Source organism: Plectropomus leopardus, chromosome 11 (genome assembly GCF_008729295.1).
Source record: "Plectropomus leopardus isolate mb chromosome 11, YSFRI_Pleo_2.0, whole genome shotgun sequence".
In the NCBI taxonomy this organism is placed as follows: domain Eukaryota; kingdom Metazoa; phylum Chordata; class Actinopteri; order Perciformes; family Serranidae; genus Plectropomus; species Plectropomus leopardus.
In genome coordinates, this window is record NC_056473.1 from 8,655,928 (window position 1) to 8,672,524 (window position 16,597).

Here is a 16,597-nt window from a genome sequence, read left to right on the forward strand (position 1 = left end):
AGGAGTGGTTTAAAAGAGGTTACTGATTCTGCCAGCATTATCTCCTCAGACAAGTCATTCCCGGGACAGCACTTTTGGAAAATGGAAGCCAATTTTGAGGAAAGAAGTCATAGTGTTGAATTTGTAAGTCAAACGTAAGAGATAGTCAAAGGTTTTTCATAAAGCTTGACTTATGATGACAATAGTGAGATTCCATGTCCAAAGAACTTTAAAAGTCAAACTTTTGGGACACTAAAGCAATTAGAACAAGTGTTCTAAAAAACACTAAATTATGACTTAGAAGCCCATAATTTTTGACTAACTATGAGGAATGAAAAAGTAGGCAAAATATTTTTTGTGGGCTAAAACAAATTTAGGACATACTTACTAAAAAGTTTGATTTACAAAGTCAAAATAATGAGACAAAGACATTTGACAAGACATTTTGCCTTAATGAGTCAAACACTTGATCTATTATTGCATTATTATGATTTCTTAGTATCTCTTAATTTGACTTGGTTATGATATAATAAGTCATAATGTAAACTTTCTAAGTTTGACTTATGAGATAGTCAAAGGTTTGTCTTTTATTTGTATCTTATGAAGACAAAAGCGAGATACTATGTCAGAATAATGAGACACTCAACTTCAAACATCAAACTTATATGATGTAAAGACAATTAGTTCTCTAATAACTATATTCTAAAAAGCTTAAATTATGACTTCTACTTTTGACTATGATTATTTTAATTTCTAACAGAAATAAAATATTTTTTATCTTTACCAGAAATTAAAAAGAGATTTAAACAAGGCATCTCATAACTGTGCCCTAAAAATCCTAAATTATGACCTAGCACCTCAGGTCATAATTACTAAGAGATACTAAGTCCGACTAATTAGACACTCAGTCAAACTTCTGACCTTTTACATCAAAATTATGAGGTATTAAGATGATGAACTCTTACAAGTGTTTCCTGAGTCTACATTTTGAGTTTATGGGATATTTTTTAAAATGTTTTAAGAAGTCAAACATTTGATCCATTATTAAATTATTGTGACTTCTAAGTATTTCTCATTGTTATCTACTTCTGGAATAAGTCGTAAGTCATGTAGATTTTCTGGGTCAAACTTATACAATAGACTTATCAATACAAAAGTGAGACTCTAAGTCAGAATAATGAAATACTTTGTCAAACCTTGGCCTTTTTAAATCAAAATTATGAGGTATTAAAACAATTAGAACTCATGCAAGTGTGTCCCACGTCTACATTTTTAATTTATATAACTATTTCTTTATTTTTTTTAATGAGTGAAACAATTGATCTATTATTACTTTATTATGACTTTTTAGTGTCTCTTTATTTTACCTACTCCTGGAATAAAAGTCATAATGTAGACTTTCTAAGTCAAACTTAGATAGACTCATCAATATAAAAGTGTGATTCGAAGTCAGAATAATGAAATACTCAGTCAAAGTTTTGAGTTTTTAAGTCAAACTCATCAGGTATTAAGAAAAGTAACCACTATTGCAACTATTAAGAACTCTTACAAGGGTGTCCTAAGTCTAAATTTTGAGTTTGTGATTATTTTTTATTTTTGACATTGCTGGTAGTTTATATATTTTCTTTTATGTATAATACATACATATGATAAATAGATACATTTAATAGATAAATAGTGTTAGAAGAAGAGAAAAGCGTGCAGCTCTGTACTTGACAGAGGCTCTATATAATAAAGGGTCCTCTCCTGGGCTATGCATATTTTATGTATGTATCTGGTAACATATCGTATCTGTTTGGTGGACAGTAGGAAGCTCCAGACGCATCAGCCTCTGATTCGCTGGTTGGCTGGGACCTCGCCAAACGCGGAAGTGACGTCAAAAGCGACCATCCAGAGACAGTTTCGGTATTGGTATTTACAGAAGAGTCAACAACTGCATGCATACGCCCGGAGTCCACCGCGACCTACAGACGGGCTGCCACCCAGAGAACATGGCGCCTTTGTCCCTGCTGAGGCACAGGGACTGTCTGCAGAGGGCGAACATTTTCTGTAACGTGTTACGGAGTTTACACCACCGGCCATTCACATCTCGCTTATGGAAACGGAATTTCGGTGCCGTAGCCAATGGAGTCGGTCAACTACTGTCACAGCGACCCAGAGCCAAAAACTACGCAGCATCTGTTTGTAGCAGCTCCTCAGACGGCCAGGACTTGACAGAGAGGCTGTGGTCTGTTTACAATGAGACCAAAAGACAGACTGAAGGTAAGGACACTGATGAAACCGCAGCAAACACTCACGGGGACACAGCACTGCGGTAGAAGCATTATAAAGAAGCGTTAGAAGCCGGTTATGACTCTTGTTTCTTCAGCTTTTTTCTGCAGCCTTTCAGACCGTAAACTCTTCCTGCTGTACACATGATGGGAATGATATATTGTAGCGACAGTACAGGCTGTGATACTTTGTTACACACATATAGTAGAGGAGGAGGTCAAAACAGCACAGACACCAGTAAAACATGATGTAACTCAACCCCAGTCTGCTTGGCTCTGCGAAGACTTTTATGGAAAGAGAATTTTCGCGGTGGTAGCAATTATTCCACATATTTTGCCTTCTCTCCTCCCAGGCTTGTTTGAGCAGGAAACAGGCCTGTAAACACGATTCACTACTTCACATTAAATACTTTCTTCTTCTTACTTCTCAGTACTCATCTTTTACTCAAGTAAATGTAGAAATAGTTTGTTACAAGTAAAAGTCCTGTATTCAAAATCTTACTTAAGTAAAAGTACACACTGCTGGACATCTTAAGCTATAATCTAATAGTTTATAATTTTAAGTTAGAATAAAAATAGTACGTCATGTTAATTAGTGGATTTATTAGTTTATGAGTGGATAAGAGTCATCTGCTGTTTGATATCATCCCTCGTTTGCCAATAAGATGTCTGCGATCGATTTCTATGAATTTTACTTGAAGTTGAGCATTTTCCTGACTCCACCTGACGGAGTGGCCCGGCCTTGTGCTTAAATCAAACACACCCACACTCAGTGTTAGGTCAGTTTTACCTCCAGGTGACAATATACAATTCCAGATTCAGATAGTGATATTTAGCCGTGATAAAGTGTGGGTGTCGTTTTTTAAAATAGTTTGACAAGACAACCGTTTTTGACAGTAGTTAAGATTTTGTGAAGTAGTTTGGTAAACTACAGTTTTAATGCAACACTGTTCATAAGTAGCAAAATGTCTGACAGAGTTTTTCAGTCTTTTACTGTTAAAGAAAGAGAGCCCTGAGCTTTATATTATCTCTATATAATAATGTGTCTTGTCCTGGATTATAAATATTTAACGTATGTGTCTGATAAGTGATCGCAGCTGTTAGGAAGTGACTGAACTCCAGACGAACACGGCATGATGAGGCTTCTTATATTCAAAGTGGTTATACTGAGAAAAAAGTAACATTAATTGGCAAAAACTTACATGCAGATACTTGATACTGGGTTTCAACAGACTAACAGCCTGGATGATTATCGGTGCCCATATTTGGCATTTTGCTGAATATCTTTATCTGCGTTTTATTTTAGTGATTGCCCATAAAATTAGTTAATAAAAAAGTGTTCGTATTTCACTCAACCAACACCAGGGAAGGCAGTCTGCAATACATGCAAAGAAAGTATCAGCATGTGAGGAACGTTTCATTTGTAAAACCCCAGGGAACTGTTTTATTTGTTCATTTTTTTAACTTAAATTTTCACTTAACTTTGTGAATAAAGTTGCTGGGAACTTGCTGTATGTGATGTTGAAAGTTTCACTTTTGATTAAACATTTGTCAAGTCATTTAAACAACATTTTGTGTTGGAGTTTGTTATATTCCAAATTTTTAAATTTCAACAGAAACATTTTCATTGTAATTGTAAATGCATATCGGTTCCAAATATCAGTTATTAGTCTCATTAAGTACTAATAATGGGTATCAGTGTTGGCCCTGAATATCGATCAACCCCTAATTGAGGGACTGGCCCTATTCACCGAATCGAAAAACAACTGATCCACCTCCTTCAAGAACCTGTATGTCCTAAGAGATGCCTTTCTGCTATAGTCACACATAATATTCCCAAACTGCAAAACAACCCCCTGTCTCCTCTTTCTCCCCTTTCAGATTTAATCCCAGCCATTTCCACCAACTCCATCAACCCTGACACCATATTCGCCAACAATGAGATGAGCCTGCGAGACATAGAGATCTACGGCTTCGACTATGACTACACCCTGGCGTTCTACTCAAGGCACCTCCACACCCTCATCTTCAACATAGCCCGGGACATCCTCATCAATAACCACAGGGTGTGTATGACCGTGTGTGACTCTGAGAAACCTGGCACTTCAAACATGTTTGTTCCAGATACAGACAGGAAGCATTCTTCTCGGCTGAAACTGACTTGTAGTTTAATTGAACAAAACACGGAACGGAGAGCTCATTACAGAAAAATATTCTAACTGTTCATCTTATTTCCATTTAAATGTCATAGACACGAAAAATCCCGTCCTCCTATCACAGAAGCAATTCCTAAACTCGTGGTTGTGTCTTATCCTATCTCAGGCCTTCTATATTATCTTAAGAAATCCTAAAAATAACTGGATTTGATTCTTCAGTCGGCACTGTCCTGCCATGCCTGTATCTATGTTTAGTATAGACACAGGACTGCATGTGCCTTTGACTATAATGTACTGGTAGGCTAGTCGAGATGGTTAAGCCATAATATCAAAGGCACTCACTTGTCACTGGCTAGCTGTCATGGACAAAGAAAGACAGGCATTCATATAGCTACAAGGAGTCAGAGGCAGTCATCATGTCGGTGGAGGAGTGGAAAACTCAGATTTTTAAGTTCTCTTCTCAGTTATTTGAATTAATTTCAGACTAACTCATTTAAATCAAGCCTGTAAAACCTGAGCAAATCAGCTTGATTCCCTCAAAAACATTGAAAAAAATGACACAGAAACTAGCAGAAAATGATTAAAAAGTACAAGAAAATTATAATAAACAAAACAAAAAACAATGACCTGGAAAAGGTGCTTGAAAAAATTCTAATAATTTTGTAACATAATTTTAAATATGTAATTATGATCATCTTTCCTGAGCTTTGTTCTATTTTCCCTAGACATTTCTCTCTTGCTTTAAAAAGAATAATTCTCTAAATTCGTTAATTTCTTGCAGTTTGTTGACAATTCTCACCAAGTTGCTCATTGCCATTTTCTCATGTTTTTGGAAGAAATTGCATCAACTTTCGTAGGGCTCAAAAGTTTTAATGCTTGTGAAAGGCATCTGAAAGCACAAAAAGTGATATTGCTCCAGGTTTTAAAGGTTTAATGGAATTCAAATCTGCATCATAAGTTTTTATTTTTTATGTAAAATAATTAACCAGGAGGAGCTGCATTGATATTGCAAATCTCCTTTAAAAGAGTGCCCTGGCCAAGACAGGCAGCAGCATGCAAAGTTTTGGACAAACATGTAATATCACAGCATACCAAGCAATATGGCCAGCTTGTCCAAGATAAGATAAAGGCAGATATTCAATCAAAGCATCTGCCACCTGATGCACCTCTCTCCAACTCAAGCTAGCTGAAATTATGTGAATATGTCCAGCACGTGGGGCAAGAAAACAAAGTTATCGGGGGTTTTTAAAAAATCATGAAAAAGTTAGGAAATTTTGTCCATGAAAATGTATGGGAACCCGAAATCTACTCTATCTACCAGCTCCCCAAGACCCAAATCAGTCTGCAGCAGATTCAATAAGCTGGAGGGGCAGAATACCTGAAAGCCCCTTTCCCATTCCAAGACAAACTTTTGGGGCAGATAGCAAGAGTACTGCGTGTGAACATGCCAGCAGAGCACAGACGGTAGCTTCCAACATTTTTCAGATGGATAAGGTTATATAGAGAAGAAGGAAGAAAGTTTAGAAGTCCTCATAAATGAGGACATGCCAGTGATTAAGTCTGGTGAACAATGCAGGCCAACCAACCGCAGCATACAGGGAGGTGTGAGCAGCCGTCCAATCAGTGCATTTCGGTTTTCATGTTGTTCCTTGGACAGGGTCAATTCCTATCATTCTAAAAAAAACATGTTTCTGTAATACCAAAAATCCTAAATGTCATCCCAAACTGAGATAATATTGGATTTGAGACTTTTGAGGACATTTCTGTGGTGAGGCCCGTGGACAATAAAAAATCACGTGTTTTTATGTTTTTCCTTAAAAAAAAAAAATCAGAATCCCACCAAAAAAGTGTTGCTGCCATTGAGCGAAGCATTAAATTCCCCAACATTTCCAGCAGAGATGCTGAGAGATAGAATACAATAAAAACAGTTGTTAAAAGCATATCAATTACCATAGAGAAAGAAAAAAAATTTCATCCACAAACTGCCGTCTTGTTACAAAAATATAACCATTACATACAGTTAATCTGTATTCAGCATTAAAAACACAAATATTTCAGAATAAAACGACTTCAACAGGTTGAAGTTGCAAGCTTTAGTGTGACCTCCTTTTCTACTTAACGTGTCTTGAACTCCTTGGGCAGACAACATGAGATTTACATTACTAAACTTCTGGTTTATTCACACCAGGTTGCATTCAAGACCTGTCCAAAGCTTAGTATTGATTGTCTGAGCTAAATTTGCCATATGATTGTACGAGTCCATAATTCACACTAAATATTGTCCTCAGTCTAAAGACACCAATTTGTTCTGACTTTTTTGGTGTTTGGTGCTCTCTGTGTTCTTTGTTTATATCTTAATAAAGAGACTGAGTAATATATAGATACATACCCACATTACAGCTTTGCCAAAACAACAAATCAACAACAACAAATGTTGGCCAGAGACTTTTGCACAGTACTGTATGTACCAACGTACACATACACACACCCATATCTTAAGATAGACTGCTAGTAGTGTTTAAGGCTGAATGTGTGGAAGAGCTTTGTGTGATAATAAGCAGAATAATCCCCACAGATTTAATGTTTAAACAGGGTTAAAACGCACCGTCATGCATCGTTTTTACCTACATAGGTAGATTGTGGATTAGCAGTTCACTCCATTGCTCAGTTCTTTTAAAAATTTAGTAATGCTTTGATGTGTTGTCCCTGAAAACAGTTTTTTAATTTTCATTTATACTAGTATCCAGAGGGGCTGCGAAATTATGAGTACATTCCCAATTTTGCTGTCAGAGGACTTCACTATGATGTTCAGAAGGTGAGAAGGTCTTTGCTTGTCTAACAAATCTGTTTTATATTTTTTGCATAAGTTTCACCATAGCCTCAGTGTTTATTCATCGTCATTTCTGTGAACTATTTAATGATTTGAAACAGGCACTTCTGATGAAGATAGATGCCTTTCACTACATCCAGCTGGGAACTGTATACAGGTATCTGCACTGTGTTACTTCTCACATCAGGGTGGTGGGTAATAAATAATACACAGAAAATTTTGAAATTCACACAACATTATGTGAGCATACCACAGTCAGAATCAGGAATACTATATTGATCCCCAGAAGAAACTGGGTCATGCTGCAGTTGCTCTCGTGCACATAGAGAAATTGAAAAAGATAACATATGTAAAATATGTGCAGTATGCTACAGCATAGAGCATATTTTATATGGAAAAATATAAGAAATACAAATATCTGCATCATACTTCACTATATAACCACAGTGTAAATAAAGGAGATGAAATGAGAAATGCAAAGAATAGCATGTTTTTCTTTGGTTTATCATTACTTTTAGGAGTTTGCGTGTGCTACAAAAGACATAGCGCAAATTCTAATATTGTCAAAGCATTTGATATTTTGTGTTTCTTACACAGGGGTCTCCATCCAGTTCCTGAAGAGGAAGTAATTGCCATGTATGAAGGTTGTCACGTACCTTTAGAGATCATGAGCGACTTTTATGGGAAGGTGACGATCGTTTCCGCTCTTATCTATAACCAGACAGGCACTCTAGAAAGAGAAATGACAGAATATAATGAAGTTAATCTCTGTCCTGCAGAGTTCCCATGGCCACACCATGAAACAGTTCATGGACATTTTCTCCTTGCCTGAGATGACCCTCCTGTCCTGTGTCAATGACTTCTTCATGAGGCATAACATCGACTATGAGCCAGTGCATCTCTACAAAGATGTTAAGGTAAACTAACTTATTGTTCTGTCATCTTTGACCGTTTTGCTATCTTGGCATTTAATGTGTTTCACACAGCAACATTCTCTGAAATTTCTCTTAATCTGTTCAAAGAAGAAATAAGAAAATTCATCTCCAGATGCATAAAAAAACATAACATTCCAAATCCGCTCTCCCAGGACGAATCCCACTTGATCATAAATAACCTATTAGCATAGGTAACGCCCCCGTAACACTGTATAAGGGCAGGTGTGGTGGTGTGAGCAGAGACTCTGGTACATGCACAGGAACTGGAGAGATGCCACAAAAAATGCTTTAAGAAGAAAAAGGACTTCAGCAGTAGTGAAATAGTTTTAAATAATAAAGCAAACAAGTCATTTCCCAGAAAAAAATAAATAAATACACACACACACACACACACACACACACACATATATATATATGTATATATATATATAGAGAGAGAGAGAGAGAGAATATATTTTTTTTTTACTAGAATACAGAATATTTTTGCAATATGGTATTAATACTTTTACAAATATATACTGTATTCTAGTAAAAAAAAAAATTAAAAGACTTTAATGCAAATATTTATTTACAATTAGGAAAATTTAGTATTAAAAGTAAAAGTACCCCGTGCAGAAAAAGATAGTCAATTTAATAAATCCAAATAACAGAACTAATTAAGGTAAAACCAATAGGTCTTCATAATTGAGAAGGTGGACCCATGAAATGTTTTTGCATGAAAATTTACTTCAATGATTATTAAAATAGCTGCCAATTCATTTTCTAACAATAGACAAAATCAGTTAATTGGTATATTAATATGGTTTGTGTGCAAAAATCTTAATTTGTAAAGCAATTAGTAACAAAAGTTATTCAATAATTTAAGTGAAGTAAAAAGTTAATTATTTTCCTCTGAGGTGATGTGAAGCAGAAGCAGAAAGTTTTATAAGATAACAAATAATCATGTAAAGAAAAAGTACCTCAAATTGTACTTGAGTAAATCTACTTAGTTACATTCCACCACTGATCAGCAGATGGACGCACAGTTACTGAAATTACAGTAACTAGGATCAGTGGACCAAGTACAGTAGTGTATCTTTTGCCTACAAATTTAATAATCCAACCCTTCTAATTATTTAAAAAAAAACTTTGATTGATGTTATTAATGCATTTAAGTTCATAAAATTTAAAACTTATTTCCATTTGCATTGGAAAAACAAACTTATGAACTGCGAAAGCAAGATTTTTTTCTTTTCTTGGTTACAGCACTCTTGACAAGGTAAAATCTTCTCTTACCTAAGAGAAGAGCAAATATTAGAAAACATTGGTGAATCCCAGAAATCAATGGATACTAACAAAATAAGAACACGTTGTGTATACGGGCAAAAGTAAGAGAAAATTTGTGGGTATATTGCTTCTCGCAAGGGGCCCAATATTTGCAATAATCTGACACTTTGATTAAGTTATTGTATCTCCAGGGGGAGATAGTGTGTAACGATATACAGCCAAATATTTACGTTTGCAGTGTGCTGTGATACTCCAGCCATTCAATCCCATCTTAATTTTAGCTCTGAAAACCGGTGTCTAATTTTAGTCGAGCAAGCCCGCCTCCAGCCATCTGCGTCTCTTCTCTGGTGGGTCTGGTGCTTCAGAGGGAGAGGGGCGAGAAATCAGCGCTGTGTTCTCCCTTTGAGGGCAGCTGTCACACTGGTCCTGTCTATTCTGTCTGACACTGCATCGTTTTTGACAGATCGCTGTCATTAAGAGCCCTCACACACACGCTCTCAGTTCCACGAGTGCCTCTCATATCTTTTCAAGGACACGCTGCTTAATCTTTTTTCCCCCCTGCCAAGCCTGATTTATTATTCAGCGTTAAACTCTGTGGCTTTATTGCTTACTTTGCCTTTCACTTTTGTGTACATCAAATAATCTTTGCATGTGATAAACTTTCTTAAAAACTGCCCTTAAATTTGCAACTTTGCAAGGAGGGGTCTATTTACCCACTTGCTGATTCAAAAGCAGAGGCAACACTTCAGAAAATTTGGTGGAAACTTATTCACTGTGTCACCACAGTAACTAAACTCCAGGGTCTGCTTTATTCATAATCATTTGCATTCAGAGGTGCACTTTCTTCGTGCTTCCAAGTCAACCGTTTATGCACAGAGCAAAGTGTTGCTACTGGGGCTGAATGCTAACATTGTGACACTGAAGTCATGACTTCTTGGCTGAGGACTGTTTACTCTTCCTCTTCACAGGAGGCCATTAGAGATGTTCACGTCAAGGGCATTATGTACCGAGCCGTGGAGGCAGATATTGGTAATGTTCTCTGGATTTTTATCGCTTCATTTGAGCCTATATAAAAGAAATTATGCATCTGAGTTGTTGTCAAGACAATACAATTAAATTAGGAATAATGAGGCTGTGATATACAAATAAAAAAGCAGAGTTTTATCTGTGCAAATTCTATCAGCATCACCCTCTCTGTGTTTTCTCATTTTCCAGAGAAATACATTTGCTATGGCGAGCAGAGCCACGCTGTGCTGAAGAAGCTGTCAGAGCATGGGAAAAAGATGTTTCTCATTACCAACAGCCCATTTGACTTTGTGTAAGTGTGAGCAAACAGAGCGCAAGTGGTTGTTGCTGTGATTAATTAAAAACGTCTTGCAGTGGTGTACTACTGTTTAATTGGTGCTACTGTAGAATGCCTCAGCTTTTATACATATGCAGCCACACATCAAAGGGCTTTCCAGCCGCAAGTATTTGTAATTCATCCCAAGTCATTGACTATGAGCTTCTTTTGAAGTCAAACTTGATTGCACAAAATGACTAGCTCTGCATATCCAACCTTAAAAAGCTTCCCAGAGTCCCAAAACATTAAACCTGTGTCCTTCATTTAATAGCTTAGCACATTCATTCACCACTGCACTAAACATGGAACAAAGGAAAAGGCTGTCCGCAGACTGTAGGCAGCCCCAAGTTTTTAACAATGCAATATTTCAATCTCTAAGTCCTCCCAGATCCATATTCAATATACATGTTGACAATCCACCTATGTTTTCATCATCCCCATCCTCTCCTTTTCCTTTGGAGCTGTTTTAATGCCTCCGTGCCAGCAATAGCTATTCAAATTAATGCAATATTTCAAGAATCTCTTAAAAGATTTTTTTCCAAATTTGGCACAAATGTCTACTTGGACTTAACAATGAACTGATTAGATTTTGCTGGTCAAAGGTCAAGGTCACTGTGACCTCGTCCATCTCATTTCTGTAAGCCCAATTTCTCAAGAACACCTTTTAGGATTTTTACTGCTGGTGTATTGTTGAGCCATCAGCTCAAGCGCTTTTAACACTACGCTCATGATGAGCTTTAAGATGATGCTTAAAAGGTACTGTCTTAAATCTTTGTCCATCTCAGGGACCGAGGAATGAACTACATTGTAGGGAAGGATTGGCGGGACCTGTTTGATGTTGTGATCGTTCAGGCCGACAAACCTGGTTTCTTCAATGACAGGAGAAAGTAAGTTTGTTTGCGTCTCATCCTGTGTGTGTGCTTTGCCTCTTTAATCCCACTAGGGGCCTCCTTACCAGCAGTTACCACTAGACCTTGTTCTCTACAGGATTTGTACATGAAATGTACATAGGTGTGTTTGTTTTAGAGCTGCCAATATTGGGATTTGTCTTTGTGTATTTTTCCCCCAGACCTTTCAGACGAGTGACAGACAAAGGTGCATTGCTGTGGGACAGAATTCACAAGTTGGAAAAAGGAAAGATCTACAAACAGGTCTGCAGTTCATGCCAGTTTAAAATTGCTTAATTTCTCTTGGATACACCTTATGAAGTGCATTTTTTAATGTGTGCGTCTTTGATCACTGCAGGGAAACCTTTATGAGTTCCTGAGACTCACCGGCTGGAGAGGATCCAAAGTGCTCTATTTTGGTGATCACATCTACAGTGACTTGGCAGTAAGCAGCATATTCACAACAAAGGCCTCATTATAACTGCACAAAACACTCTTTTATGAAAGATTATTAAGAACAAAGATGGGAACCCTGCTTTGACCATGCTCCATTTAAGATAAGTGTGTTCCACCTGAATTAAAGGGCCAACGCTGGCCGAGTTCATCTTTATATGCAGCATATGTTGCATATAAAGATGAACTCAGCCAGCGTTGGCCCTTTCTAATGCTCTGTTAGAAGAAGCACATAATGAGATACTGAGCCAACGCTTGAAACAGAACAAAGATGCTAAAAGGACTGGGCTGAGAATGTAAGTCTTCATGCATTAAACCACAGTTACTGTAGCTCTGCAGTGGGTTTGGTTGACAGACATTTTAATGAGTGTCAGTGTCTCCTGATATATCACACCTACCACATCCACAGTAGTGAGTATCACCTTATTTACCTTTTCATACCTGTAACCTAGCAACCTCCCAACAGCTGCCCCTCATCTGTGCTCAACAAACAAACTAGCATTTTCTTCTTTTTTTTTAATTAACTGCGTCACAATGAGTTATTATAATGACTGGGATAAATGAATGTGTCTGATCAGCTGTAAATGGGGATAATGAAATACAGAGTTTATATCTTTGGCATAATGCAGTGCTGGTGGCAGGCTGCCAGCTGTCAAACATGTCATCCTGCTTATTTAGAAAGATGGAACATGGTGTTTGTGGTTTACGCCAACCACAGCTTACAGCCAGCCTCTCCGGCTGTACGATGAGATCGTTACTGTAAGCGGACACAGAGCAGAGGCATCTCTGAGCTACTAAGGAGCTGCAGGAGAGGGAGGGATGGAGCGATATTTTATTTCTGCTTTATGCCGTTTAATAAAGAATCCAATTACGCAGCAGAAGCCGAAAAATTTTTTCTCACTTCTCTGGATCAATTTAAGCTTAGTTTTCAGCCACACGCTCCCTACTTCTTACTTGCACTTCCATTTTAATTGGTGCTGTTTGCAGCAATCAGTCTGGGTCAGTCTTTACTTGAGCTTTAGGTGCATAAGTGCAACCAATTTCAATTATTTTTTTTCAACTTATTTGTACAACTGCATTGATCGTATTTTATGCTGTGAGCATGTGTCAAGTATATCTGAGTACACACACTACTGTGCCTGCTGTGAATGTGCAGACGAGGTTTATGTCATACCTGTTTCAACAAGTAATCATAAATGTGTGTATGACACTGTGGTAAAACAGCAGCAATATACTCATATTCAGGCTGTACTATACAATATGTGCCTCAAGCCAACAACTCAAGTGTATTATAAAGCACTCCCTTTCATTTATCATTGCTCTCATGAGCTCTCTGCGATTTTCAGAGCATAATCATGACATCAATTCCTAACTGGATGCAATGAGAAACAAGGGAAGGCATGAATATCAGACTGTTTCAGAGTTTCCCAACAACGATGTCCTGAACTGCTCAGTGTATGCTAAGCGATGTGTCCCTCGGTTTAAAAAAAAAAGGCTAGATTACTGTAACAATTTCACTACACACAACATTATGTGATTTTTCCAAAACTTTCAATGTTTTTTTACTAATTCCATGACTTCTCCAGACCCTGAAAATATGATTGTGATATTCCATGACTTTTCCAGGTCTTCCATGAGCATGGGAATCCTGTTTATTAATTATTATTGTTACAAATTAAACAGCCATCAAGAATAATAAAATTCGATTGTTTGTTTTTAGACCAGTAGATCTGGTTTGCTGCAATAAAAACGACAAAGTCTTCTTCTGGGGACATCATTTTCCATTAAAAAAGGCAATAAATCACAATATATGTCCACTTATGTTATGTATGTATTACTCACACAGAAGAAGTCCTTTATCCTCAATTATTCACAATCCTGTTCTTTTGTTTTGTAGGATCTGACTCTGAAACATGGCTGGAGGACAGGTGCCATCATCCCTGAGTTGAGGAAGGAGATCAAGATAATGAACACGGAGCAGTACATTCACATGATGGCCTGGTTACAGGCACTGACTGGACTCATCGAACAGATGCAGGTCAGTAGATTTTATAAAAACATTTTTATCCTACCTTTATGCTTTTATCCTGACATTTCTGTGCCTGACTTCTTTGCACTGCTCCAAAACAGGTACACAGGGATCCAGCATCACAAGCTGTCGTGAAGGAGTGGATCAGAGAGAGAGAAGCCATGAGGTGACAGAGATACAGAATTCTTACAGTCATGAAATTCCTGGAAAAGTTATGAAATTGAAAAAACTGTTTTCAAGGCCTGGACATAGTTTGGAATTAAAAGTTATGGATTGTAATAGCTTTTGTTTTAGTTTTGTTTAACTTATACTAATAAAAATCCCCAAACATGTCTAGCATTACCTAAAATATGTTGAATTTCAAATATAGCACTGCACTTTATGGCACTTGATTGGATTTTCGGTTTGCTATCCTCAAAAAAAGAGGCATGGCCTTTGGCAAAGTTCTCATTTGTGTTGTTCTGGTCTATTGGCATATGCAGCTAGTTGGCAGCAGGAATGTCTAATTTAAGAGTAAAGACAGCAAGCATTAGTAGTTTGCTTATCCGCTTTGGAAAAGTTTTAAAAAATTCATTGGTTAAAATGCATAGGGAACCCTGGACATAATTACCTTGACAGCTATTATCATTCAGTGAGATCTTGAAGAAGTGACGGAACCTCATCTTGATGTGTTTTCATGGCAGGTCGCAGACAAAGGACATCTTCAACTCTCAGTTTGGGAGTCTCTTCCGGACGTATCACAACCCCACGTACTTCTCACGCCGACTCTCACGCTTTGCTGACATCTACATGCCCTCCATCAGCTGCCTGCTCAACTACGACTTTCAGCACACCTTTTTCCCTCGCCGCACTCCCCTGCAGCACGAGTCTGCCTCCTGGCCTGAGCACTGTCCTGCTGGTATCAGCGTCTCCTCGCAGCTCAGCAGGACCGGAGCGGAGTCTGACTAGAGGAATAGAAGAAGACGAGGATTGAACAATCTCCATTGCTGATGAATTTCTTTTTTTTAGGTTTTAAGATGGCAGTTTAAAGGATGCATGCCACATTTTCAGATATAATAGATAACAACCTTGTAAACTGTTGGTGTTTATTAAGCTTTAAGATAGATATGTACTGGCTCTCAAATAATTAAGTCTTCAAGCAGACCAGCAGATTTTGTGCTTTGTAAGCAAAACAAGACAGAATGTTTTCATTCAAAACATGGACACCTTGTGTTTCACATTTTTATCACACAGAATTTGAAACATTGAATGCACTGATTGTTCTAGGTTTGCATCTGTGTGTGTGTGTGTGTGTGTGTGTGTGTGTGCGCATGCATGTGTGTATCTTGGTGTGTAAGGGAGACAGAAGTATAGTGAGAGATTATGCAAAGATGCTGTGTTTACACCGTGTAAACAATAGGGGGCAGTCACACATCATGTCTCTGTAGAATGTATTATACACACTACCTTTGCTTTTTTATCCTTTGCATCTGTAAACCTGTAAGAGACTGTCAGTGAATTTACATCACAAATTGGTGTGTTGCCTTAATCTCTTTTTCACATACTGCAATGTCTATATTTTTGTAATAGCCAACTGTAAACTATGGCAATCAAGCTTTTTTTTTTTCAAATTTGGCATCGTATTTCATTTAATTTTTGAACTGCTTCTTATACGTGTTCTGAGAGAAAGTATTTAATTGCCACACAACACAGCCTGTACAGTATGTCTCATTTCAGCACGTGGGAAATGTTAATATTTGTCAGGGGGAAAAAAATAGAGCTTCGTTGCTATATTTAGTCCGCCTGTTGCTATTTGATCTGTTAAGACAGCGTTGAGTTTCTTGGCTTTGACACTTCGGCAGAAAATGCGTGAAATGTTTTCACACATGCTGGGATGAATGCTGGAGAAGAATGATGTACATTGTGGAAAAAGGGAACTCTTAAATATCAGTGGCCACATCCAAGACCTCAGTGTTTGTGTTTCTATAGTTTAAAATATGATGATGTGGATTTTTATTTCACTATTTATTAAAATGCAAATGGAATAATGATCATTGCCATGTGCTTGTGTCATTAATCTAAAGCAACTTAGTATAGCTGGATAATTATGTCATTAGTTTTAATTAGCAGGTATGTGTTTACCGAATGTGGAGACCATTTGCAGATTATCATCTTTTCCTTTTTCTGTCTGCTGAATAAATAACCAAAGAAATATTACACCATTTAAAAATTAAAGGTCCGGTGTGTATGATTAAGGGGCATATATAGGCAGAGATAGAGTATTATATAATAAGTATGGATTCTTTAGTGTACAATTACGTTAAAATAAGAATCATCGTTTTTATTACCTTAGATTGAGCTGTTTATATCTACATAGGGAGCAGGTCCTCGCCTACAGAGATCGCCATATTTCTACAGTAGTTCAGAGCGGACAAACAAAGCACTGACTCTAGATAGAGCCATAAGCATTT

At 37.4% G+C, this 16,597-nt stretch overlaps 1 protein-coding gene across 1 annotated transcript; it reads left to right on the forward strand.

The window, feature by feature from the left end:
• The first annotated feature begins 1,876 nt into the window (after window positions 1-1,876).
• Window positions 1,877-16,331, forward strand: nt5dc3 (5'-nucleotidase domain containing 3). The gene is made up of 14 exons (XM_042496710.1): window positions 1,877-2,241; window positions 4,131-4,315; window positions 7,146-7,220; window positions 7,337-7,392; window positions 7,833-7,923; window positions 8,015-8,152; window positions 10,405-10,465; window positions 10,652-10,754; window positions 11,564-11,665; window positions 11,848-11,929; window positions 12,024-12,110; window positions 14,016-14,156; window positions 14,249-14,313; window positions 14,831-16,331. The coding sequence occupies exons 1-14, from the start codon at window positions 1,917-1,919 to the stop codon at window positions 15,093-15,095; spliced, it is 1,776 nt and encodes a 591-aa protein (XP_042352644.1). The 5' UTR covers window positions 1,877-1,916; the 3' UTR covers window positions 15,096-16,331.
• Window positions 16,332-16,597: the final 266 nt, after the last annotated feature.

Coding starts and splice junctions, on each gene's coding strand:
- nt5dc3 (XM_042496710.1), top strand. CDS start 1,917: ATGCATACGCCCGGAGTCCACCGCGACCTACAGACGGGCTGCCACCCA. Junction 7,393..7,832: donor CAGCTGGGAACTGTATACAG/GTATCTGCACTG, acceptor TTTCTTACACAG/GGGTCTCCATCCAGTTCCTG. Junction 11,930..12,023: donor AAGGAAAGATCTACAAACAG/GTCTGCAGTTCA, acceptor TGATCACTGCAG/GGAAACCTTTATGAGTTCCT.